Below are 24,473 nucleotides of genomic sequence, written 5' to 3' on the forward strand. Positions count from 1 at the left end.
CTGTTTCCCTTTGTCTTCTATGGTCACGCTTCCTTTTCTTCACTTGGTCTTACCCCAGCTGCCTTCAAGTTGCTGCTGTTCTCTGCTGCTCCTGCTTTCTCCCTTTAAATACTTTTCTTGTGCCTCCCCTTTTTTTTGCAACCTTTTATTTCAGCCTGGCAGTGGTTCTTAAAAACCCGTTGGATATTTAGCATTACGTGACTCTGTGTTGCTAACCTGTATTCACTCTTAAGCTTTGGTCCAGCAAGAACGAGCTTCATATGCCAAGAGGAGGGAGGAATAATAACAGGGTGGACTGTGACTGAGGTTCTTCTGGAGACCATTGCCCTGGGATGGGGTGAAGGCCTCTTGAGTTTCCCTGTGGAGTGGTCCTGCAGCTTGGGTAACCAGTTTCTTTCTTGCTTACAGCTTCACAGCCCTCAATGCCAGTAAGGAAAAGAAGAAGAAGAAATATTCTGGGGCTTTAAGTGTTAAAGAGATGCTAAAGAAATTTCAGAAGGAGAAAGAGGCTCAGAAAAAGAGAGAGGAGGAGCATAAGCCTGTAGTGGTCTCATCGGTGGAAGCTCAGGGCCTGCGGGACTTGGAGGGTGCTTCTGACCCCTTGCTCTCACTCTTTGGCTCCACTTCTGACAATGACTTGCTCCAGGTGGCCACTGCCATGGACTCACTGACGGATTTGGACTTGGAGCAGCTGCTCAGTGAGTCTCCAGAAGGAAGCCCTTTCCAAGATATGGATGATGGAAGCGATTCCCTTGGGGTGGGATTGGACCAGGAATTCAGGCAGCCCTCTTCCCTCCCCGAAGGCCTGCCAGCACCCCTGGAGAAGCGCATTAAGGAGCTGGCTCAGGTATGGTGACACAGTGTGGCCGGGCTTTCCTGGAAGCGGTCGGGCAGATTGGTGTTGGTTCTGCACGGCGTGAAGCTCGATGCCCAAAGAAATCCTTAGTGAGTTGGCAGTGAAAGTGTGAGCTTTCCCCAACCTCTCCTCATCCTGAGTGAGGAAAACAGTGTCAGCTTTGCCCATCAGGCTTCACATTTAAGCCTTTCTTGGTTCTTTCTCTTCCAAATAATTTATTTTCTTCCTGGGAGATTTTTCTCTTTCCTTTTTCTGCCTGTTAGTTTCTTTCCCACACAGTATTTCCTTTTGTGCATAGACCAACACTGATGTTGACATCAGGCAGCTGAGAGAGAGATTCATCTTATTAGCTTTTGAAAATGCACTAAAGTTTGTAAACATGTAAGTTACACATAGAGCATATGCTCAATTGTCACTGGGTTTTGGTTGCTCCCTCGAATTGCTTATTGTCAGCATCCGTGTTGGTAGCAATCACAGGAATGCCTCCATGGTGCTAAGTAAAAAGGAGCTTAACTTGAATGTTGTCTGTGCCCCTTAACAACAACAGCAACCTTTAGCATAGATCAGCTGTTGCTGCTCCTGTTCTCTATCGATTTGGAATTCATCCCTAAGTGCTGAGACTGTCAATTCAGTAATACTACCTAGAACCAAGCATGGATCATTAGTTAATGATGACAATACCTTTTAGTTAAAATAACATTTTACCTTAGGCATCGTGGTTTGTACTGCAGTTTCAGTGTCGTTTGTACTCAATAGCTGTAGTTCTGAACTAGTGATTCTCATAGCATATCAGAATCAATGCTATGTAATTATCCTTTATGTTCAGGGCAGGTGAAATGTCAACCACCTCTATAAATGATTTTCTCACTTCCAGAAAATATCTGAACATAGTATACAAAGCAAATAAACATCTTATTGAAATCTCTAGTTCATCCTTTTTAGCTTGCGTGCAGTGTTGGGCATAAGTGTTTTATTTGAATGTAATGATTTTAATGAATTGTGCCATGTCAGGGATTCAGAGTGTATCTTAAATATGACATTGAGGTGGAAGGAGTTGAACCTGAACTTGGCATGTTTGAGTGTACTGTCCTGTATTTGCTCTCAGAATTCATGTTAAAAAAATTACTTTGTTCTTTTCATTCCTATGGTTTGTAATCAAATTGTTTTATAGTTTCTGAAAGTCTTGTTAAATAAGTAAGGACTATGTGATGGTAGCCAGGTGTTTTTTTTAGAGAAAAGTCAAAATAGAATTCTTGGATACGTCCTCATTCCCACCATAGGTTGCGTTCTAGCGTGCTTACTTATTATTTCAATCTCTTGGGAAACACAGAGCACATCAAGTGGAACAAAATGCTGTAACCTGAAACAGCATGGGACTGTGGTGCCAGAAAGCTCCCTTGGTGGATCCCCTGTCTGGCAAGCTTCCTCTTGAGTGATTGCTCTTGGGCATGACAGACAAGGGTTCAGGATTCCGTAGGCAAGGTGGGCCTGGGTCCTAGAGATGCTGAATGTAGAGTTTGATATTCTGGTTTGAAAATACAGTGCTCAAGGGTGAAATTGACACTTTAATCTTCATCTGGCCCGCCCTGCTCCTGCATTAAGAAACTTTGGAAAATGGGGTGGGAAGTGTGTGGGGATTATCTATTACCCCACCAGTTGAAAAACAATTTCACTTTGCATATTCCTTTCTAGCTTCTGTGTATGTTTTTATGCAGTTGTGATTATAGTTGTGAATAATTGTTTCATGATTTTTTTCACTTAATAAATATTATTATAAAGCCCTCATTATTTTTAATGGTTGCATTAAAAAGAAGGCTTATTATAGAAAGTTATTCCAGCAGGGCCCCTGCACTTGGGGCACCTGGAACCCCCACATGTGTACACAAATGCTCTGGACTGCAGGCCCTATTGAGAATTTGCTAGGAAAGGTAATCTTCCCAGGGAAAGAAGGCATTTGTACACAAAAACTGCATACAATTCCAAAAGTTGCATGGGGATATTTGGATCCTTAATAAGGAACTCTGTCCTGGATTTTGAAAGATATTGCGTTTTAAATTAATTTTAAATTAAATTTGATGTGTATAACTATCATTAGCAGTGTTATGTGTTTCTCACTTTATTTTTCACTCCCCTTATTTTTCTTTTTTCCCCTTGTTTATTTTTATAATAGGTTGGTTAGATTTAAAATCTTGACCCTAGGTAATAATGTATCCATTTCTATTGCCTTTTTAAAAAGGACCTCAAAACTTTGACAGTTATTCATTTCTCCTGATTGTGGGCTGGCTGGGTAGTTTCTCTTCTGATCCTGCTTGGGCTCACTCTTGTTTTTTTTAAATACCCCTTTGGTACTGGGGATTGAACCCAGGGTACTTTACAACTGAGCTACATCCCCAGTCCTTTTTCTTCTTTATTTTGAGATAGGGATGTCACTATGTTGCTGAGGGTCTCACTAAATTGTTGAGGATACCCTTGAACTCACAATCTTCTTCGTCAGCTTCTCAAAGTGTTGGGATTACAGGCATGTGCCACCATGCCTGGCATGGCTCAGTCTTGCAGCTGCATTCAGCTGGCAGGTTAACTGGGTGCTGACCAGACCTCCCTTTCCTTTGGGCCTTTTATCCTGGACGTCTTCAGGGCATGGTGATCTTGGTTGTGGCAGCATCTCGTGGAAGTGGAATTCTTAGGGCCATAAGATCTGGCTTTTACAGGTTATATGTGTTACACTGCTTCTGCCACACTCTTAGTCAAAGTGAGTCATAAGAGCAGCCAAGATTAAAGGGTTGGGGAGCCTAGGACCTGCTCTCTGGGGGGCATTTCTCCATGAGAACAATCTGTGCTCCTGTTTGCAATCTACCACAGTGCATAGTAGATTCTACTCTGATGTGTAGTGATCTCTTAGGGAAAAACACACTCTTTATAGAAAGCAAAAAGTAGATTTACTTTCTAAGTGAGAAACTTAAAAAAAAAAATCTTGAAAACTTACGTACATTAAAGAGATACACCAAGAGAGATGCCTTGATTGATGTCCATGTTATATTCACTGTTTTCTCGTGTTAGCTTATTTCTCATTTTCTATTCATTTGTACATTTTGGATCCAGGGAATATAGTGATTTGATGGTCTTGCCCTGTATTAACATGTGTTGATTACAGATGTCTTTTGTATAAATGGTTGGAACATACAGGGTGCTGAGAAAGCTCAACTTTGACACCCCCTCAGATTATTGTCTTGATATAGTTTGGCAGCTATTCAGCCTGGTTCTTACATATGACCCAGGTCTTCTTTGGTCCTCTTTAGTTAGGCATGAAGTGGGAATGATATTAAGAACAGAAAGGAAACAGGTCCCGAGCACCCACACCTTTACCCTCCTACTGAGTTACAACCCTTGCATCCCCAGAAGTCCAGGGAAAGAGGGACTTAAAGACAATAAGGTAGGAAAAAAAACCAACTTGAACCCAGGGGTGCTCTACTGCTGACTAATCCTCATCCTGCATATAAATAAATAAATAAATATAACGGTCTATCAACAACAAAAAAAAATTTTTAAAAAGGCATTTGGAGGCTGGGCACAGTGACATGTGATTATAGCCCAGCTAATTTGGGAGGCTGATGTAGGAAGATTACTTGAGGCCAAGAGTTCAGGGCCAGCCTGGGCAACATAGCAAGATAGAAAGATCCCCATCTCTTTAAAAAATATATATATATATATCTTGGAACTGTTATAAGTCAGCATGACCAAGGTGTTTGCTTTAACCTCATTTCCTAGTTAATTTAGGATTGATTAATTTATACAATATCTCAGGCAAGGGGCCTCACTTATTTCTGATAGACTATCAGATATCTATCCAGTTGCTTTTAATTAAATTTATTTTAAAATGCAGTGTTTTGACTGATTAACTTCAGTATGAAACCAGACCCTCTGAGGACAATCTATGCAATTAAGACAGTTCAGAAAGAAAATCTTTTTAAAGACTATGTAGGCAGAAAACTTCTGAAGTATTGGAGAAAAGGTTGATTGGTACTGAAATATAAACCTTATTTAAAATAAAGACAAATTTTATTTAAAAGACTGTTGATGGGTTTGTCAAACAGTGGGGCATTTTAAAATACATGTTGAAGGAATTAGATTGAATTAATTGAGGATCTGGATCTTAGAACTAGCAGTAGTTGAATCAAAAGAATGCTTTAGTTTTCCTGTTTTCTCAAACTAATGTTGTAATTGCAGTACCTTAAAAGTTCTAAGGTGAAATTCTGAATGCTGAAAGTGTAAGAAATTACACATGGATGTAAAGTTTAAAAGCCATGCCTTTCTTTCTTCCATCATCCATCCATCCTTGTCACACCTTTTATCCAAGGCCTCTGGGCTGTCCTTCAACCAAGTCATCTTTAGAAACTTGAGTTTTGTAGCTCTTCAGGTTAGTTTTGGTTAGACAGCATTAGGCTTTTCCTCATCTAGTTTGCCTTTCTATGGCGGTATCTGTTCATTCCTTTGTTCATCCATATATCCACTTCCCAATGTTTACTAAGTATCTATTATTTGGTAGGCAGCTGTGAGGAATGTATGGGCCAATGAGAGTTAGTTCTTGTCCTCCATGAGCATGTTATGTAAATGGATGATACCTATGCAGACAGTGGGCTGCGGCACAGAGCAGGATGAAACACTCTGCCATTTTAGATGGCTGACTAGATGACTAGGTGGACAATCAGGAGTCAAAAGAGAAACTCTTTGAGGGTACATAAGACTGGGACTGGAGGCTACAACGTTGATCAACCTGTGGGGAAGGCAGGGCAGAGCTGAGGATGGGTGAGCAGCTGGTTGGTGGAATCCCCTAGAGTGTGGTAGGAGATGGGAGTTATAGTGGACGGCTGGGGCCAGATCCTGGAGTGCCCTGCATGCCATGAGAAGGAATTTGGGTTTGGGTCTAGAGTTGGTCAAAGCCACTGAAAGAATATGAAGGAAGGAATGGGAGGATTCAAGAAGGCTGGAGTGCAGATATTAGAAGCAGGGAAGCAGGAGTATGAGCAAAAGCCGGCAGGTCTAGTTTTAGGTAAGCTGAGTTTGCATATCAGAGGATTACCCCTTCACAGGGGTAATTGGAAATCCTGGTCCAGAGCTTAGAAGAGAGGGTACAGGGGTTTTAAGGTATAGATTTTTTTTTTTTTTTTTTAGTTGTAGTTGGACACAATATTTATTCGTATGTGGTACTGAGGATCAAATCCAGTGCCTCACATGTGCAAGGCGGGTGCTCTACCACTGAGCTACAGCCCCAGCCCTAGAGGTTTAGATTTGAGGGACTTTCATGTGTGTATATTATTTTGAAGACATGAGGAGAAAAGAAATGATGGGAAGAAGTGAGTTCTAGATAGAAACTTGGGAGTCCTTCAACAGGGAAGAGCTAGTGGGCAGACAGATGGAGTCAGAGGTTGGAAGGGCCCAGCAGGTGCAATTAGAGGAAGGTGGAAGGCTTGATCAGGATTTATCCCTTTCTCTAGACAGTCACCTTATCACCCATTTGTCATTATTACATATCATGTCTGATTTCAGAAATTGTATTTTGCCTACAACCTGAAAATCAGCATCCCTTTTGTTTAGATCACTGGGTCTCAGAGTTACATTTAAAGAGTTCTAATGGTTGGGCTACTTTTAAAGAATACATATTCCTGAGTCTTGTCTCCAGAGATTGTGGTTTGATGGGTGGTTCCCACATGGAGCTACTTGTGAGGGCCATCTTCTCTGACCAAGGCATGGTTTGCCATTAGGATACTTTAGAGGTCTCCAGGCTGCTCTCCAGGTTATAAACTGTGTTCTCATGGAAAGCAAAAGAAGACAGTCTAGTAAATTCCTGTCATATCAGGCAATATGGCATGTCATTCCAGTGATCTGGATGATGGAGAATTTGTGTCTACCCTAAGTAGAATAGAAGTTTCAAAAGATGATAATGACCTTAGATGCTAAAGCTATACATTATTATTTTTATTGTTATTTTTGGTGGATAAAAGCTTTTATCTTATAGGTTTATTGAAGTTCTTAGTTGTTTTTATACTGTTAATGTATGGAAATCTCAACTAACTGTGTAGTTTATGATAGAGTCTGGACACAGGAGTTAATAGAGTTGGCCTCTGACCAGATGCCTCAGGATTGCTTGTTTCTATGTGGCTTTGTTTTATGTGACTGCTGTTTTAAGTCCTGGGATGTACAGTTCAAGATGCTGCAGCATCTTTGAAAAAAATAGAGCATTGATCACAGGTGACCTTAATCCGGGACTTGGGTAGACTCAGGAAAGTGTTGGGGAGGATTTTATTGACAGGTGCTTTTATGGAGCAGTGACTGGTGCCTGCGGGGGTGTGTATGGGATGCGTGGGTAACAGGTTCTAATGGCTGTTACTGTCTGCTGTGAACCAGGCTGCCAGAGCTGCCGAGGGAGAGAGCAGACAGAAGTTCTTCACCCAGGATATGAATGGCATCCTACTAGAGTGAGTATCATCTGTCTGTCTGTCCATATCTGCTGTTACACACCTGGGTTGGGCAGGCCAGGAGTGCATGGGACTATTGCTGACCAGCAATGAACTAGAGGACTTGGGTTAATATAGTTTTATTGATGTTGTTCATTAAATAAAACAGGGACACTAAATACCTGTCTCCAAGAATGATAGATCTTACTAATCTTTGGCCAAAGGCTTTATTAGATACTATATATACAGTCCTGGACTTTTGGAAGAGGATTTCTTGAGTCAAGGGCAAGATGAGACTAGAGAGAAGGGGTTGCTTGCATGACCCTGAGAATCCAGAAGGTTGAGTGGTGGCCTCAGGGCCTGCTCTGTATTGGAGTGTTCCTCAGTATTTGTTCTCCTTTTCTTCTTTCTCTGCTCTCAATGCCAGAGTACCTCATTCCTGTCACATTTCTTCCAAACCTTGAAACCCCCGAATCATTGCACTGTATGAAATGGATTAAAAAGCAAAAACAAACGTAAATCTAAACATATCTGGCCCTCAGGTTTGCAGCTTTTCACTGGTTGCAGTTGCATTATGTAGCAGGAGAAGGTTATTGCTCAACAACTGAAATTTTTGCTAATATAAGAATAGTTGTCAAGACTTGGGAATGTTCAGCAAATGGCCTTGCCCTGGCCAAGATCTGGACTGGCTACTTGGGTCAGGAATCATGGGCTACAAAGAGTACCTGAGGGTCAGGGTGGATGGGAGGTTTGTGTTTGTGTCAACAAGGAACCCACTTGAGCGTGCCAAATATGGAAAGCTCAAGGCATTGAAGAGAATATTTTTCTGCTTATTCAGCTGGAGAAAGTGGAGGGGGTGAGGATTTCCTTGACCTCATAGTCTTGGAGAGAATTGGGAACTGGAAAAAAGAAACACTGCCAGAAAGTATTTCCTGTCAACCCCAAGTACCTCATTACTTCCCACTTGATAGCTTTTATGTCATATTTGTTTGTGAAATTTTGTACGTGGATCTTGTTCTCTTGGGCTCTGTTTTCTTGACTGCCTTTGACTTTGTCCTGTCCTTGACCTAAAAGCCTTAACCCACTTTACCTAGCCAAGTTTGGGAATTGTTTGTTGATTGCCAAAGATTTGTTGCCTTGGCCACTCAGTTGCAGTGTGGCCCAACAGGATGAGGTTGGACCTGCTTTTGGCCCCTAGCTGGCCTCACCATGTAGGCGGATCTAGTGAAGAGAGACGCTGCAGTGAGCTGCAGGCCGTTGATGACTCTGTTCTGTTCTTCAGCATAGAGGTGCAAACTCGGGAGCTGAGTAGCCAGATCCGTTCTGGGGTATATGCCTATCTCTCTTCATTCCTGCCCTGCAGCAAGGACGCTCTGGTTAAACGTGCTCGAAAACTTCACCTCTATGAACAGGTGTGTGGTTTTGGGGCCCAGCTGAGGGGTGGCTACTCAGTACAGAGCCCTATCTGTAGCTGCACTGCTTCCTTTTGATTACCCTGTTGTGTCTCCTTGGTGTAAGTCTGGTGTGTGAACAAGACTTTGCTGTGTCCTGCTCTCTGCAGGGTGGGCGCCTGAAGGAGCCTCTCCAGAAGCTCAAGGAAGCCATTGGCAGGGCAATGCCTGAGCAGGTGGCCAAGTACCAGGATGAGTGCCAGGCACACACGCAAGCAAAGGTCGCTAAGTAAGTGTCTCTTTGCCCTAGTGCACCATTATCCTGTTGTCTCTTCTCTTCACACCTCTCAGTATTTACTTTCATTTCAAACCAGACTCTTGGCTCTTCAGCATTTTCACTGTCTGATCTTAGAAGTCCCAGTTAAGTAGGGAGGAGGAGGAAGAGGCGAGGAGGAGGACTTCGGAGTCCATTTCTTTCTCTTCCTTGTGTAGGATGCTGGAAGAGGAAAAAGACAAGGAGCAGAGAGAACGGATTTGTTCTGATGAGGAAGATGATGAAGAAAAGGGTGGCAGGAGGATAATGGGACCAAGGAAGAAATTCCAGTGGAATGATGAAATCAGGTGTGCCTAAGCTGGGACCTTGCCTCACTGGAGGGTTTGTGGGCCAGTTTCTGAGCATGTCCCCATACTGCTAGTGAAGGTTAGGATCATTTACTTTCATCAGAACAGCTGAAAGCACATGATTAACAGCTTGAAGAAGAGTTGGGTGGTTGCAAGTTTCTGATTTCTGCCTACTTCTCAGGGAACTGCTGTGCCAAGTGGTGAAGATCAAACTGGAAAGCCATGATCTGGAGAGGAACAAGGCCCAGGCATGGGAGGACTGCGTGAAGGCCTTTCTGGATGCAGAGGTCAAGCCTCTCTGGCCCAAAGGCTGGATGCAGGCCAGGTGAGGGTCAGTGTGATCAGACAGGAAGTTGTGCCATCAAGGAGCCACTGTCCAATTGACTCAAATCTGATGTCACCTGAGTAATTCGGGGAGATAATAGAAGCTAGGAAAGATTGTTGTCAGTCTTGCGTAGAAGAGAGAAAGTTCCCTATGGGGTTTTGTCCTTGTCATTCTTCACCCTTCTGTGGCTCAGGATTGGCTGCATGCTTATTGTGCCCTTTCCTGTTTTGACATAATGGCTCCTGCCAGAGGTTGAGAGATGGATTCATCTTGGGTACTACTTTTTCTGGTTGCTCTTTGCAGTTTTGGGGATTGACCTGAACATACTAGGAAAGTGCTCTACTGCTAAGCTACATGTTATTTTGAGATAAGGTCTCACTAAGTTGCTAAGGCTGGCCTAAAACTTGCCATCTTCCTGCTGCCTCCTGGGTCGCTGGGGTCACAGGCATATACCACTACCCATCATGGGTGCTTCTTTTTGTGGTTTTTATTTTCGTTTTTGTTTTGATACTGGGGATTGAATTCAGGGATGCTTAACCACTGAGCCCTTTTTATTTATTTATTTAAAATTTTTTTTTAGTTGTATATGGACTCAATGCCTTTATTTGTTTTTATGTGGTGCTAGGATTGAACCCAGTGCCTCACACTTGCAAAGTAAGTGCTCTACCACTGAGCTAAAACTCCAGTCCCCTTTTTATTCTTTGAGACAGAGTCTTGCTAAGTTGCTTAGGCCCTTACTCAGTTGCTGAGGCTGGCCTCGAACTTGTGATCCTCTTGCTTCAGCCTCCCATGTTGCTGGGATTACAGGTGTGTGCCACTGGGCCTGGCTTCGTGGGTACTTTTTAAAAAATTTTTTATTCTATTTTGTTTTATATATAACAGCAGAATGCATTATAATTCATATTATGTTGATAAAGCATGATTTTTCATATCTCTGGTTGTATACAAAGTAGTATATTCACATCATTCATGTCTTCATACATGTACTTAGGGTAATGATATTCATCTCATTACACCTTCATTTCTACCTCCATACCGAGTCCCTTCCCCTCCCACACCTTTGCCCTATCTAGACTTTGTCTAATCTTCCCATTCTCCCCCTCCCAACCCCATTATAAATCAGCCTCCTTATATCAGTGAAAACATTCGGCATTTGTTTTTTGGGGATTGGCTAAATTCACTTAGCATTATATACTCTAATTCCATCCATTTACCTGCAAATGCAATGATTTTATTCTCTTTTATTGCTGAGTAATATTCCATTGTGTATATATACCACATTTTCTTTATCCATCCAACTACTGAAAGCCATCTAGGTTGGTTCCACAGTTTAGCTATTGTGAATTGTGCTGCAATAAACATTGATGTAGCTGTGTCCCTGAAGTATGCTGTTTTTAAGTCCTTTGGGTATAGACTGAGGAGTGGGATAGCTGGGTCAAAAGGTGGTTCCATTCCCAGTTTTCCAAGGAATATCCATACTGCTTTCCATATTGGCCGCAGCATTTTGCAGTCCCACCAGCAATGTATGAGTGTACCTTTTTCCCCACATCCTCGCCAACACTTATTGTTGTTTGTATTCTTAATAGCTGCCATTCTGACTGGAGTAAGATGAAATCTTAGAGGAGTTTTGATTTGCATTCCTCTAATTGCTAGAGATAATGAACATTTTTTCGTATATTTGTTGATTGATTATATATCCTCTTCTGAGAAGTGTCTGTTCAGTTCCTTGGCCCACTTATTGTTTTTTTTTTTTTTTTTTTTTTTTTTTAGTGTTTAGCTCTTTGAGTTCTTTATATACCCTAGAGATAAGTGCTCTATCTGATGTGCAAGTGGCAAAAATTTGCTCCCAAGATGTAGGCTCTCTACTCACCTCACTGATTGTTTCTTTTGTTGAGATGAAGCTTTTTAGTTTGAATCCATCCATGGGTGCTTCTTAATGGTCCTCAAAAGTCTCATTTTCAAGTAGCAGGATTGTCATCTTCCTGGAGCTAAATACCAGGCTTCTGTTGTAGAGGTTATTTTGTGTCACTTCCCACAAATGGAATATGTCTGCTGTACACAGGGCAGGGAAAGTTAGCTAGGGCTGATTTTCTGTGTTGGGCCCTATTTATTTGTAATTTGCACAAATCATAAAGCCTTGGGAATTGTTCTGTTCTTATAGGTTGGACTTGTATGAAGAAATTTGTTTTGAGTTTCACCCCACATTTTCTTCTTGGCAGTGTCAAGGATAGGCAGTAAGGAAAGTGCTTCTGCCTAGGAGAAGGTGGCCATGAGGTCAGGGACAGAGCCATAGTCTTTTTTGATAAAGTCCATACTCTTGGCTTTTGATGGGCTTTTGAAAGGCTTCCATCCCACCAGTGTGGCTGCTTTGGACTCTCAACAGGAATTCAGCTCACCAGTCAACTGGATTTAAGAGCAGCCACCAAGTACCAGAGTTGCTAGAAAAGCTCTGGAAATAGAATGGTGGTGTCTAGGGTGAACAGAATGCCATGTGCTATTTCTTTCAGGACTCTGTTTAAGGAGAGTCGACGAGGCCATGGACACCTGACATCAATTTTGTGAGTGTCTTGGCGTTTTTCATTTTTCAGAACACTGTTGTTTTATCTCTTTCTGTGGATCTCCTCTGAACCTTCCCTGTGTTTATTTCTTTGAACAGAGCCAAGAAGAAAGTAATGGCCCCTTCTAAAATCAAGGTGAAGGTGAGTCAGCTTGCTCAGGTCATATGCTGGCTGTCCTTTTCTCCCTGCAAGCAGTGCCCAGGAAACTTCTTAAATGACCATGGCAGCTGTTGAGTTTCACTGGTCTAGGGGAATAGCTATTCTTGAACCAGGGCAGAGACCTGCATGGGCCATTCAATCCTCCTGCCCCAGGCTCAAGTCTATAAAACAGTGCCTAGCTGGCCCAGTTTCTGGGGTTGTTGTGGGGTACATGGGGTCTTTGGAAGCCCTCTGAGGAGTGAAGCACCCCTTCAGTTGTGAAGGTCGTATGCCGAGATACACTCCTGGCCAAGTGCAGTGTAGCCTGGAGCAACAGCAGAAAGGAGAGGCGACTGTTGGGCTACCTGCCAGAGTGCAAGATGCTCAGAGACCTCTCAGTGTAAAGAACATTGCTACTTGCCATATTCTTACCAGTTCCTAAGACTTGGTGGTCCCCTTAGCCATACCTAAAGAGATCGTGAGAATAAGTTGTGCCAGTCATTTGTTCCTGAGTATCTGCCAAGCTTCTACAGTGTCTGAGACATACTGTGGTAAGTATCAGAGGTGCAGGAGTGACAGGATAGATTCCTTTCCTAGTCCTATAAGGACCGAGGAGAGATGGGTGCTGGGAGAAATCAAAGAGAAAAGAAAGCTAATTTAAGATAGTTCTTATGCCATGTGTCAGTCTGCAGCAAGGAACACTTCAAGACAGTGTGAATGCCACTAGGCAGTGTGTCTTCTTGCATAGGTCTTGTACTTTTTAGAAACAGAAAAGAGAAGTTTCCCTGTGACTGGGCATGTCCTTAGCAACAAAACATACTGGGGTAAAGCCAGCCCCAGCCAGCCAGACACATACCAAAGGGTGCCTAAGACAAGGCAGGCTTGACATCTGCTCTGTCCACACCTTGTTTTGTAATTATACAGGAATCTCAGATCTTTGAGTTGTTCCCATTTATGTCCTCACAACAGGCCAGCGCTGGCATCTTTGGACATTTCTAAACAGTCATCATTTCTGTTTTCATTTAGGAGTCATCTGCTAAGCCTGATAAAAAGGCTTCCATCCCATCAGGAGGACAGATGGCTGGCTCCACTGCTTTGCCATCGGAACACCAGGGAGGAGGCCTGAACATTGGGTCCACGAGTAGGGAGCCCCCATCCCAGGTGTCTGGTGGCCTCACTAACCCTGCTCCTGTCAACCTGGAGGACTCATTGGATGAAGACTTGGGCCATGATCCAGCCTCAATGGAAGCCGTGTCCAAGGAGCTGGCCGTGTTGAATAGCAGAGTGGCTGGGAGCTCTGAGTTCACAATGGCTGCACCCTCCAAAGCACCAGCAGAAAAAGTCACAGGTGTTTTGTGTGCGGAAGAGAAAAGGAACTTTGTGAAACCCAACCCCTCGGCACCACCACCCGCTAGCACACTGCAGTCACCCCTAAATTTTCTGGCTGAACAGGCTCTAGCACTGGGGCAATCCTCTCAGGAGAAAAAACCAGAGAGTTCTGGCTACAAAGAGCTGTCCTGCCAGGCTCCCCTCAGCAAGGGCCTGCCAGAAGTACACCAGTCCAAAGCAAAGCACCACAGCTTGCCACGGACGTCTCATGGACCCCAGGCGGCAGCTCCAGTACCTGGCCCCCAAGTCAAAGTCTTTCATGCGGGCACTCAGCAGCAGAAAAATTTCACGCCCCCAGCTCCATTTGTCAGTAAACTCCAAGGCCCAAAGGCTTCCTCCCCACAGTGTCATCGTTCCCTTCTGCAGCTAGTGAAGACAGCAGCCAAAGGCCAGAGCTTCCATCCCCCCACACCAACCTCCTCTGGAGGCTCGCCATCTTCCAGTGGCAGCTCTCATAAGACCCCAGCCTCGTCCTCTACTGCCCTGAGCCACCCAGCAAAACAGCACCCAGCCAACTCTGCGGGGCCATCTTATAAGAATAATCCATTTGCTGGCTCTATCTCCAAACATGGGGTTTCTTCTGGCAGCTCTTCCTCTGGAGGAACCCGAGTGCAGAGCTCTGCTTCTGGGACCCTGCTCCCCAGCATACAGCCTCCTTCCACAGGACAGTCCACCAACCAGCCTGTCCCAAGCTCGGCAGTGAAGAAACCACCTATTTCCCAGAAGCTGACCCTGGTAGCCCCTCCTGGTGGTCCAAATGGAGATTCCGGTGGTGGTACCCAGGGAGTGGCAAAGTTACTGACCTCCTCCCTGAAGCCCGCCACAGTTAGTAGTGTGACATCATCTACCTCCTTGCCAGTGAGTATCCCAGCATGCAGCCTGTCCCACCCCTGGGGACTCAGGGACAAGGCCACTTGCTTTGCCCTGAGTGGAGAATGTGATCTGAAGCTGAAGGTCAGGTGGGAATAGTGAGCTCATACTCTGGATGGAGAACTGAGCTTCCTGCTCAGTCTTCCCTTTTCTGGGAGTAGGAAGGCCCAGGATAACCTGCCTGTCTTCTTAGGAGGGTGAGTGGAGCAAAAACAGCTGTCAGTATTGTGCCTGTAGGGAGGCTGGGTCTGCACCTGCACAATGAGCCACAGAACTTCCCTCCTTCCACCTCTGACCTGTGTATCTCTTCAGAAAAGGGGATGGAAATGCCTTCATCTGTCAGGTGCTAAGGCTTTCATGCCCTGGAAATAGCAATACCTTCTGAGAACGATTCTCTGATTGGTTTTGAAGGATTCTGCAGGTCAGAGGTGATTTATCAGAATTCAGCACTAGTGAATGCTGAGGGTGGGGGATAACTATAAGAAGTTTGGATACAGCTTGGGGAGATGGGGACTGAATCTAAGGACTTACAGTTAGTAGGCAAGTGCTATGCCACTAAGCTACATCCTCAGCCTTCCTATTTCTTTTTAAAAACAAAGACTAACCAAATATACACAAATATATGTGTATTTACATAGTAAACATATGCAAAATAAATGGGTGTCTAAGAAGGTGCATACACATACTTGTGGATATCCACAGTGGTGGTCTTTCCTCTCCTCACCAAAGAGACACCTTTAGTGTCCTATGCCCTGGAACGCACTCCATGCCATTTCATAGACTGTCCTTGTTCTTTTCTCCAGGACTGCAGAATAGAAAAGTGCCTTTTCTGGGGCATTTGATGTGTGTGCCTGTTGTGCACGCTCTTAGGTTTGCTATGAGTTAACAGGACCAGGCTTCTGACCACTTGTCTATGTTTCCTCCCCAGAAAGGACCGGGTGGGGCTGTGCTGCTGACCAGCTCCTCTCCCTTAAACCTGCTGTCTTCATCCTACAAGTCCAGCAACCCCAAGCTGCCTGGGGCCGTGAACTCTAACTCACTGGGGATCCTTGCCCCTGTCCCATTTCCACTCCACGTGCTCTCCTTCAGTGCGGAGTCCTCTGCTAAAGCGGGGGTCTCCAAGGATGCCATCGTCACAGGCCCAGCCCCTGGGACCTTCCACCACGGTCTCAGCCACAGTAAGTACCTGTCTTCTGTCTCTGTCCCTGTGTTGTGGTGTGCTGTGGTTCCTGTGTGTGTCTGGTGTGACCATGGGGAATGTCCCTGGGACAATGCTGAGCCCCTCCCCTTTGGGTTTGGTTCCTAGACTGGTCTGGCCAGTCGTCTGGGGCTCTTGGCTGCCAGGGCTGTTTTTCCCTTCTGTCTTCAATGTTCGTGTTTTGTTCTCTCCCCTCCTGTTTCTCTCAGGTCTTCTGGCTGGCTTGCACTCCAGCCCGCCCCATGCAGCAACTCTCCCACATGCTGCCGTGTCCACCCATGTCCCGCAGAGTCTGCCAGGTAATTGCCAGATGGGCCCCTGCCATGCACTCTGTGCACTACTGCTCTCCATCCTTAGGTGCTTTGTCTACTGCTGGACGTGGAATGTCTGCCTTGTCGTTGCTGTGTTGTCGTCTCGCCTTGTCTTTTAAGGGTCTGGCTGTGTGGGCATCGGAATAACATGGCCTCTAAAGTGAGACTGCTGGGTTCTCGACTGGAACCCTGAGCCTTGGTGAGCACAGAAAGCTATGGGACCTGACCCAGAGACAGGGTCTGTCCTGACTCTTAGCATCTTTTCCCTCTTTGGTTAAGAAAGAAAGTAATGGTAGGACTCTCCCAAGGGCTAGTGGGCACTACCGGCCTTCACAGCGAGGCTGTGCGCTCACTGGTATTTGTCAGTTCACGGAGGCTTTCCATACTTTGCTTCTGTGAATGGGAGAATCCACAGAGTAGTGAGGGGCCACAGTACAAGACTCTGAGGAAGGACTCTGATGGCAGCATGGACCTGAATGAGAAGCCACTTTCAGTCTGGCCAGATGTAAAGCCTTCTTGGAAACAGATTTGGGAGCACACCAGGAATGAGGCAGTGTCCCCACAGAATAGCGATTTTAAGCTAGCCTTTGGTGTGTCGCTGCTTAGTGGCATGAGAAATAGGCATTGGTGCCTTAGGCAGGCACTTGGTAGAAAGTAGATGTGCCACATTCAGTCCTGTTTTGGGGACAGACCTCATAGAATTCTAGTATGAGAAGCCTGATGGAACACTAGGATTTGACTGGTGTTCTTACTGCCTTTAGACCTGTGCCAGACAGGCCCTGGGCTGCATTAGTAAGGGAAGAGCCAGTCTTAGCGAAGCTGAGCCTAGGTTACTACCCTGTGGATTGAGGGCCCCTGGGCTATACATGACTTGACCTGCCAAATGAAGAGGGTAGGACCCTTGACTGTCAAGTGGGTGTCTACCTCCTGGTCTGCTGTGGGTCTCTGAAGGCTGGTTCTGAGGTTGAAGCATTGGTAGTGAGTGCCAGAGGCCAGCTGGGGGCAAGAATGAGTTTGTAGGTCTCTAGATGAAAATTTGGCTTCCTTGGGGGCTAAGCCTATGTCTGTAGTTAGCCCTTTTTCCTCTGGAGAAGCAGTGAGATGCATGGATTTCCCCCACATACCGGTGGCTGCCAGTGGGGATAAGTGTAGTGCAAGCCTCCATGGAGCTACCTAGGTGAGATCTTGGGTGTGTGACAGTGAGATGGCCCACCTCTGCCTGCTTTGGGGAATGTTCCTCTCTAAAAGAAACGAAATAAAGAGCCAATGGAAAGAGATTGAGGGTCTGTGGTATTTTCACCCAAAAAGTAGAAGGAAATGAGAGAGAAAGGATGGAAAAGAAAGACATTGCTTTCTTGTAGCATTTTGCTGTTTTTCTTCTGGGTATTAAAAGGCTCTCCGCAGAGCAGCTGTGCTAACGCCAGTGAGTCTTCCCCTCCTCCTGCGCCGCACTTCAGGTGGTCGTTACCTGAGGGGCTGCCATCAGGCTCTGCGTGGCAGCAACACAGCCGCGTCTGTGTCTGCTTTGCTTTCCCTTCCTCTCTGCCTGGTCTCCACGCTGGTGTCTTTACAGTTGTCCCTATACCTGGTGGTAAGAGAGTGAGCACTGCTACCCTGAGATGTGTTTGAACATCAGGCCTTGCCATAGTGGCGGTTGTCACCTGAGCTGTGAAGTGGCCCAAGTCGCATCTCAGGAGCTGTTCTGGGCACACTGCTCAGTACACTACTGGCCTGCATAATGCCAGTGCCTACGTATGGAGTCAGCTCCTGAAAGACTGTTCTGTTCTTATTCTCCAGATGCTTCTCAGCTTCACGGGAAGGGGCCTAGTGTGCCACGGAAGTTGTGACCACTTCAGAGGACAGGCTCGATTGACTTGGGTCCACTGGAAGCTCAACGTGGAGGTCTCAGATGGCGGGCGTCTCCTGCACACTCTGCATACTGGTTTCCTTCCGAAGCAGGCATGAGTTCCCGGAGCGTGTCCTGGCACTTCTGACAAGCCTCCAACTAAGGAGCAGCTCACGCTGCTGGTGAAGCACTTATTGACCTGGTGCTCTGGGCCTCACAGCTCTGTTGCTGGAAGGTTGTTAGAGGGCAGCTCTGGGTGTGGGAGTGTGCTGGGCTCTTGGGAAGCGGGGAGTCCACAAGCTCTGGTTGCAGATCCATTGGCACAGCTGTTTAGGTCTGCCTGGCCCCCAGCACTCAGTCCAAGTACCTCACAGCACCTGATGGGTCTGGGGCTCCTTCTGGCCACATTAGGATCCCTGGATGGTCAGTGTTATCCCATCCCCAGGCTGTGTGCTCAAAAGGACAAGACCCAGGCCTGAGCCACAGGTGGGAGGCCCATCTTGTCTCCTTGCAAAATATTAAGAACACTTACTGTGTGCTATCTATGGGGGACCAGTTTTTCCTCTGAACATGACAATGAAGCTCTTATAGAGAAGAGACCTTTGTAGATTCAATTATGGTAGGATTTTTAAAGACATCTATCTTGGGCTCAGTTTTCGTCATTACCATTAAATGCATTGGATAGAATGGGACTGCTCTTCACACGTCACATTATAGGAAGACTCAATTCCAGTGCCTTTATGGTGGAGCAGAATTCGACAACACAACGTCCATTCAGCCCCCTGAGTGGATCTGAGATGAAGACCTTTTTTTAAAGAGATGTCTGTATTTAGGACATAGCCAGTTTTATTTAATTGAGATTTTTATGGTTGCACATCATAACCTGCGCCGTCCTGACTTGAAAGTCATCTGGGACCCCAACCCCAGGTCCCAGTTGAGCCAGGGCTCCCAGTTTGTTTTTCCAGAGTTGGTACAGGTAGACTGCACAGGAACCCCAAAGCCCTTTGTGTCTGAGGGCTGAGACAGGGATTCCGAGTCACAGGTGACATTCCAGTTTCTTATTCTTAGAAATCCTTCTTAGGCAGAGTTGCAGGGATAGGCCTCTGTGAAGCGTCTGCTGCCTACAGTGGACCTGGAAGTGTTGAGCTCTCCAGACAGTGGGGTTCTGTGTGGACTGGGGTGCTGCCCAGAGGAACTGGAGAGTGAATCTGAGACAGGTGAGGATAGCAACTGTAGAACTCCTGTCACCAGGCTGGTCACACTCAGCCAGTGGCCATTTCACAAGGACTTCGAGGGCCCTTGCTTATTCTGTGAATCTGTGCCACAAGGTGAGTCTGACTGCCCAGGTGAGCAATTTGACATGTTGAGAGAGCATCCTCAGCATGTGCACCTGGGTGAAACCAGATAGTCTTTCGGTTCCTGACTCCCAGGTGCGATGCTCAGTAACTCCCACTTCTGTGGAGGTTGGTGCCCTTCCCGCTGTGCTGGGAGCAAGACCTGTCAGCTACTCAGCCTGGCCTCTGCTCTGACTCTTTTTGTATGTAAGAACCAATCTGTTTCACATTGGGCCACATGGGTTCCTTATCCCTTTATTATATATATTTTTTGCAACTTGGATTTCCAGTTTGTTTACAGAATAGTCTTAGGTAGTAGCAAAAGAGCCAAAGAAGAGATTTGTATAGCTGAGCTCAAAGCCGAGCCGAGGCCGTCAGCGAAGGCTGAGCAGTGGGAACTCTCCAGGCTCCTCTGCCCATGAACACCCAGGTCCCAGCCCCAGCACCCCTCACCTCCCTCCTCGCCCTTTGGTGCTCCCTCCTCCCCGTGTGCCACTGAGTGTGCAGCTGGAGCAGGATACCCTTGTCCTTAGGAATCTAGTGATGCCTCTTGCCTCAGGGAAATGTTTCTTTGATGGGGAGTTTGAGATTTCTTTTTCTTGTTTATGTTTTGTTTGTGGTAACGAAAGAGTGAATGATAAACAGCCATGGCAAGGCAGATCTACAGCCCAGCTGCAGTGGAGGCGTGGGGCAGAGCACGCTCAAGGGGCTGCAGGGGTTCCCTTGGCGGGCGGAAGTCTCTGAGCACTTACCGGACATGGCCGTTTCTTAGGTGTGAGAGGGGCTGTTACTTTTGTGCAGCGACTATGTTGGTGTTGGGGGTGGTGTGGAAATTGTTAATCTTGTATAAAGCAACTCAATAAATTGTTTCAAGGTTTCCAAAAACCTGTTTCTCATTCTTTCTTTCAGTTGTATTCGCTAGTGGTTCTTCCTTCCGGAGAACCTGGTATATACGTGATACCCATTTTGTCTGAAGGTTGAAAGGGAGGGAGTAGGCAAAGGAAGCTTCCACATGCAAGGGCGGAAAAACACGCTCGCTATGACATTAGAATCAAGCCACCAGTTTTTATTTTCATGCTATAAATAAAGTTCCCTCTTATTTGCCATCTTCTTACATAACACATGAGATACAGAAAATGAGAAATTTGGTGAATGACCAGCAGTTTTCTATACCTATATACCAGTGAGATAATAAACAAGACTCGCAAGGCAACAAAACAGGCTATCAGCAACACCAGCCACCCTTAAGATCTTCCGATTGCAGAGCCATGTCGCTGATAGAATGTCCTCCTTGTACAGCATGGCTGACAGGCTCTGTGGTTCCTTGTGCCTTTCTGGCATAGAGCCTGTCTTGTGGGCAGAGTTACTACTGGGGAGGCCTTACTCACAAAGTTGGTTCCCAGTTAGAAAGCTGGAGGGTGTGCCCATGGGCAGCCTGGCAGCCCTGTCCTTTAGTAAATGGAGTGGGTGGAAGGAGGCCTCTGCCTAGATTTTGCTGGCTGGTGTGCCAAGGCCCACGCTGCCCTGAGTGAGCATGTCTGTTGTGGTTGCGCTGTGCTGTAGTAGTTTTCAGACTGTTTCCAGCCATCATAAGAGGAGTCTGTTGATGGGAGTATATGGGGAAAGGAAAAAAAAAAAAAGAAGAAGGGCATGTAGGTGTCAGATCATCGGAGGCCGGAGCAGGTTGCTCACCCAGGTTGAATGATGGCTGAGACAGGAGCTGCCTGGCTTGAGCCAGTGCCGGTTCTGCTCACGTGAACTGCACTCCAAGCATTCTGAGAGGGCTCAGCACGGATTAGGAGCCTGCACAGGACCAGGGATGAGCTACCTGGGAGGCTGCTGAGGAGGAGCAAGCCAGCTTTCCACCTCCCAAGAAGAGATGGGCGGAAGGGCTGAGCCTACTTCTGCCCAGACACCAGGACCGCCAGCTCCTGAATGGACATATCCTTGTTGACATAGCGATCATACTGAGCAGGGGTCAGCCTGCCGCTCTGCAGAGCTTCCTCAATAGAAAACTTCTTGCCAGACTTCCTATCGTGTATCACTGAGGACTCCCCATTGGGACCCTTTACCGATATCTCCTCCCAGTCGCACTCCTGGCTTCTGAGTTTCACAAACATATTCCAGTCGATGAGCCCAGCCCTGTGGGCCTCCTCAGGGGACAGCTCACGGCCTGTGTCGGGGTCAATCACCACGATGGAGCGCCGCAGGTGATTTTCCCTCTGCTCCCTCTTGACGGACACGGACCCCAGGCGCCTCTGCAGCTCATCAATCTCGAGATCTTTGTCCTTGGACAGCCTCTTGAGATCATCCAGTTCTCTCTCCAAGGACCACAGTCTGGAGTCGAGGTTGGTCCTAGAGTCCACCATGGTTGTGTTCCGCAGGTCTCGTGTTTCGGCTGCTGCCATTTCAATTTCTGATTGGAGCCTTCGGGTCTCCAGCTGCAGGTTTTGTCGCTCTAGCTGAAGTTTGTGGTTCTCTTCCCTTAGGAAGTCCAGCTCCTTGGACGACTTAGAGTTGTGGAATTCCAGCTCTGACAGCTTGGCTTCCAGCTGAGCCACCTCGGCGTCCAGCTCCCTCTTGCTCCTGCTCTCCTCTTCCAGGCTCCTCTTCAGCTTCTGGATCTCCTGTTCCGTGTTGCCCTTCTCCACCTGGACACTCTCAGAGAAGACGACCTTCTCTTTGACCTCCGCCTTCTCGAGGGCAGCCAACCTTCTCCGCAGGGGCTCCAGCTCGCCCTCCAGCAGCTGTCTCCGGTGCCGCTCTTCCTCCAGCTGGGCTTGGAGCAGGGCGTGCTCCCTGGCCTGCTGAGGGTCCTGCTGCAGCACCACCTTCTGTGTGCGGGTCACCTTCTCACCAGCCTTGGCCTCCTCCTGCTCCAGCGCAGCCAGCCGCTGCTGCAGGCGCTGCACCTCCTGCTCGGCTGCCCTGCGCGCCTGCCGCTCACGCTGCAGCTCTTCCAGCTGCCTCTCCAGCTCCCCACGCCGCCGCTGCAGCCTCCGCAGCTCAGCGCGCAGCTTGTCGATCTGGCGCAGCTCAGCATCGATGCTGTCAGTGAAGGCGCTCACCTCCGCCCGCAGGCCTGGCTCCTCCTCGTACTGTACCACCTCCTGGCGCACCACCCTCTCCCTCCCCTGGGCAAGCTCCTCCTCCTTGTCCCTGATCTTCTCTTCCTGTAACACTCGCTCCCCTTCCAGGTCCACCTGCCTCTTCTGCTCTTCTGACAGCTTTGCCCGCAGAGATTCCACCTCCTTTCTGGTTTGGGGGTCTTCCTCGAACTGGAGGATCTCCTGGACCACCTCTCTGGTCTGGACCTGCGGTTTTGTGTCCTTCAGGGACTGGATCTCCTGCTTCAGCTGGTAGATTTCTAGGTCACACCTCTCAATCAGCCTGGTCTTGTCCACGATCTCCTCCCTGAGTCGCTGCAGCTCCTTCTCCGTCTCTGGGTCAGTGGTGTACTTAATGACTTCTTTAGTCACCTCTTTGACTTCCACCTGCGGGCCCCGCCTCCGGAGAGCCTCCAGCTCACCCTGGTAGCTCTTGAGCTGCTCCTCCGACGCCCTGTACTTCCGCTCCTGCTCCACCAGCTCCAGGCGGAGGTTGGCCACTTCGCTCTCTGCCTTGGGGTCTGGCCGCACGATCTCGCGGACTTTCTCCTGCACCACCACTTTGGCATTCTCCTCCTCCAACGCCCATATCTTTCGAAGCAGCTCCGTTTTCTCCCGCTGGCTGGCTCGGGCCTTGGTGGCCTCATCCTCATACTGGCGGGTGAGGTCATTGACCTCCCTCTCTGCAGCTGCATCCTTCTCCACCTTGAGCACCTCCTTGACAGTTACCTTGCCCTCAGCCATGGCCCGCTCCTTCTCCAGCCTCCTGAGCTTGGCCTGTAGGAAGCTCAGCTCCTCCTCCTGCTTCTCCCTGAGCTTGCCCTCCCGCTGGTGCTCCTCCTGCAGCTGCTGGTACTCCGCCTCCAGCTGGGGGTCATTCTGCAGCTTCACCACCTCCTTCTCTGTGACCTTCTCCTGTACCCGGCTTTTTTCAGAGGCCAGGGCTGCCACTCGCTGCTGTAGGAGAAGCACCTCTGCTTCCCGGGCACCCTTCTGCCGCCTCAGTGTCTCCAGCTCCTCCCGCAGCTGCAGGACCTCGTCTGCCTGGGCTCTGTCGGGCTCGATGCGCAGGACCTCTTTGACCACATACTCCTGCCCCCCGTCTCTGGTCTCCTGCTCCAGGGCGCGCAACCGTAGCTGCAGCGCCTCCAGCTCCTCCTGCAGCAGCTGGTTCTTGTGCTGCTCCTCCGCCAGGGTCCGCTGCATCTGCTGGAAGCTCTCCTCCAGCGCGGGGTCTGGCACTTTCTTCAGCACCTCCTTCCTCACCAGCGACTCCTGAGGCCCCTGATTCCGCAGGGTCCGGATTTCCTCCTGGGTGCTCTTGACCTCATTCTCCAGCTGCTGCCTTCGCTCAGCCTCCTCGTCCAGTTCCTTCTTGATCTTCCATGTCTCCTCCGCACTGGAGCCCGGAGTGTTTCCTTGCAGGGTCTCACGGGTCACTTCTGTGTCTGGCTGCTGTGACAGACAAGACAATATGTGATTAAAGCCAGAACAGATCTGCTCACCTTGGAACAGGTCAGACTGTCCTGTGATCCCCAGGATTCCCTTAGAGTTCTTGGGCTAGTTTTTAAAGTGGCCAAAAACAACTAGATTGGCTTTATAAAACGAAATGAGGCAAAATATTTTACAACGGCAGAGGAGTCTGAAGTGAAACCTTCTGTCGTCTGTCCTCAGGGGATGTCAGTCCTCGAAGGCGTTTTCTGTGCTTCCTTCAGCCTGTGCATTTTGGTGTGCCCCACTAAACACGTTTACTTTTTCTGCACAAATGTCCGCCTCATCTCCCGTTCTGTACTCTGCTGTTTATGGCACAATCAGAAGGATCCCACTCTGACCCAGAGCATGCAACTCCCTTCCTTGCAGCAGCCAAGCCCTCTGCCGTGTGAATGGGATTTAACCAGCCCACTGCTGACGACTTGGAGTTGATTCCAGTTTCTTGCTACGACAAACAGTGCTGTCATAAGTATTATGGTCTTCTAAAAATAACTTTTTAGTGGGTCCTTAGCAAACATTTATTGAATTCAATGTCAGTGGAACTGACATTCAGCCAGGGTACTGCCCAGAATTGTTAGCAAGAGAC

At 47.5% G+C, this 24,473-nt stretch overlaps 2 protein-coding genes across 5 annotated transcripts in view; one reads left to right on the forward strand and one right to left on the reverse strand.

Moving 5' to 3' along the window:
- Ubn1 (ubinuclein 1) overlaps positions 1-20,174 on the forward strand; it is a 30,693-nt gene extending 10,519 nt beyond the window's left edge. For 3 of the 4 annotated variants that reach the window (XM_046444655.2, XM_046444661.2, XM_058579568.1), the window contains 12 exons: positions 409-847; positions 7,259-7,329; positions 8,591-8,720; positions 8,870-8,988; positions 9,192-9,320; positions 9,502-9,645; positions 12,153-12,203; positions 12,302-12,344; positions 13,368-14,588; positions 15,529-15,778; positions 16,008-16,097; positions 17,907-20,174. In XM_046444655.2, coding sequence (XP_046300611.1) covers positions 409-847; positions 7,259-7,329; positions 8,591-8,720; positions 8,870-8,988; positions 9,192-9,320; positions 9,502-9,645; positions 12,153-12,203; positions 12,302-12,344; positions 13,368-14,588; positions 15,529-15,778; positions 16,008-16,097; positions 17,907-17,956 — 2,737 coding nt within the window. In that variant the 3' untranslated portion in view covers positions 17,957-20,174. The remainder of the gene's footprint in view (positions 1-408; positions 848-7,258; positions 7,330-8,590; positions 8,721-8,869; positions 8,989-9,191; positions 9,321-9,501; positions 9,646-12,152; positions 12,204-12,301; positions 12,345-13,367; positions 14,589-15,528; positions 15,779-16,007; positions 16,098-17,906) is intronic. The other variant, XM_046444670.2, reaches the window with a different exon arrangement.
- A 160-nt stretch (positions 20,175-20,334) lies between these two features.
- The window catches only part of Ppl (periplakin), a 39,944-nt gene continuing 35,805 nt past the window's right edge, over positions 20,335-24,473 (reverse strand). The window contains exon 22 of the mRNA XM_046444645.2: positions 20,335-23,851. Within this exon, the coding sequence (XP_046300601.1) occupies positions 21,188-23,851 (2,664 nt within the window). The 3' untranslated portion in view covers positions 20,335-21,187. The remainder of the gene's footprint in view (positions 23,852-24,473) is intronic.

Source organism: Marmota monax, unplaced genomic scaffold (assembly GCF_021218885.2).
Source record: "Marmota monax isolate L192 unplaced genomic scaffold, Marmota_monax_Labrador192_F-V1.1 WCK01_AAM20220418_F8-fsc00035, whole genome shotgun sequence".
Taxonomy (NCBI): Eukaryota; Metazoa; Chordata; class Mammalia; order Rodentia; family Sciuridae; genus Marmota; species Marmota monax.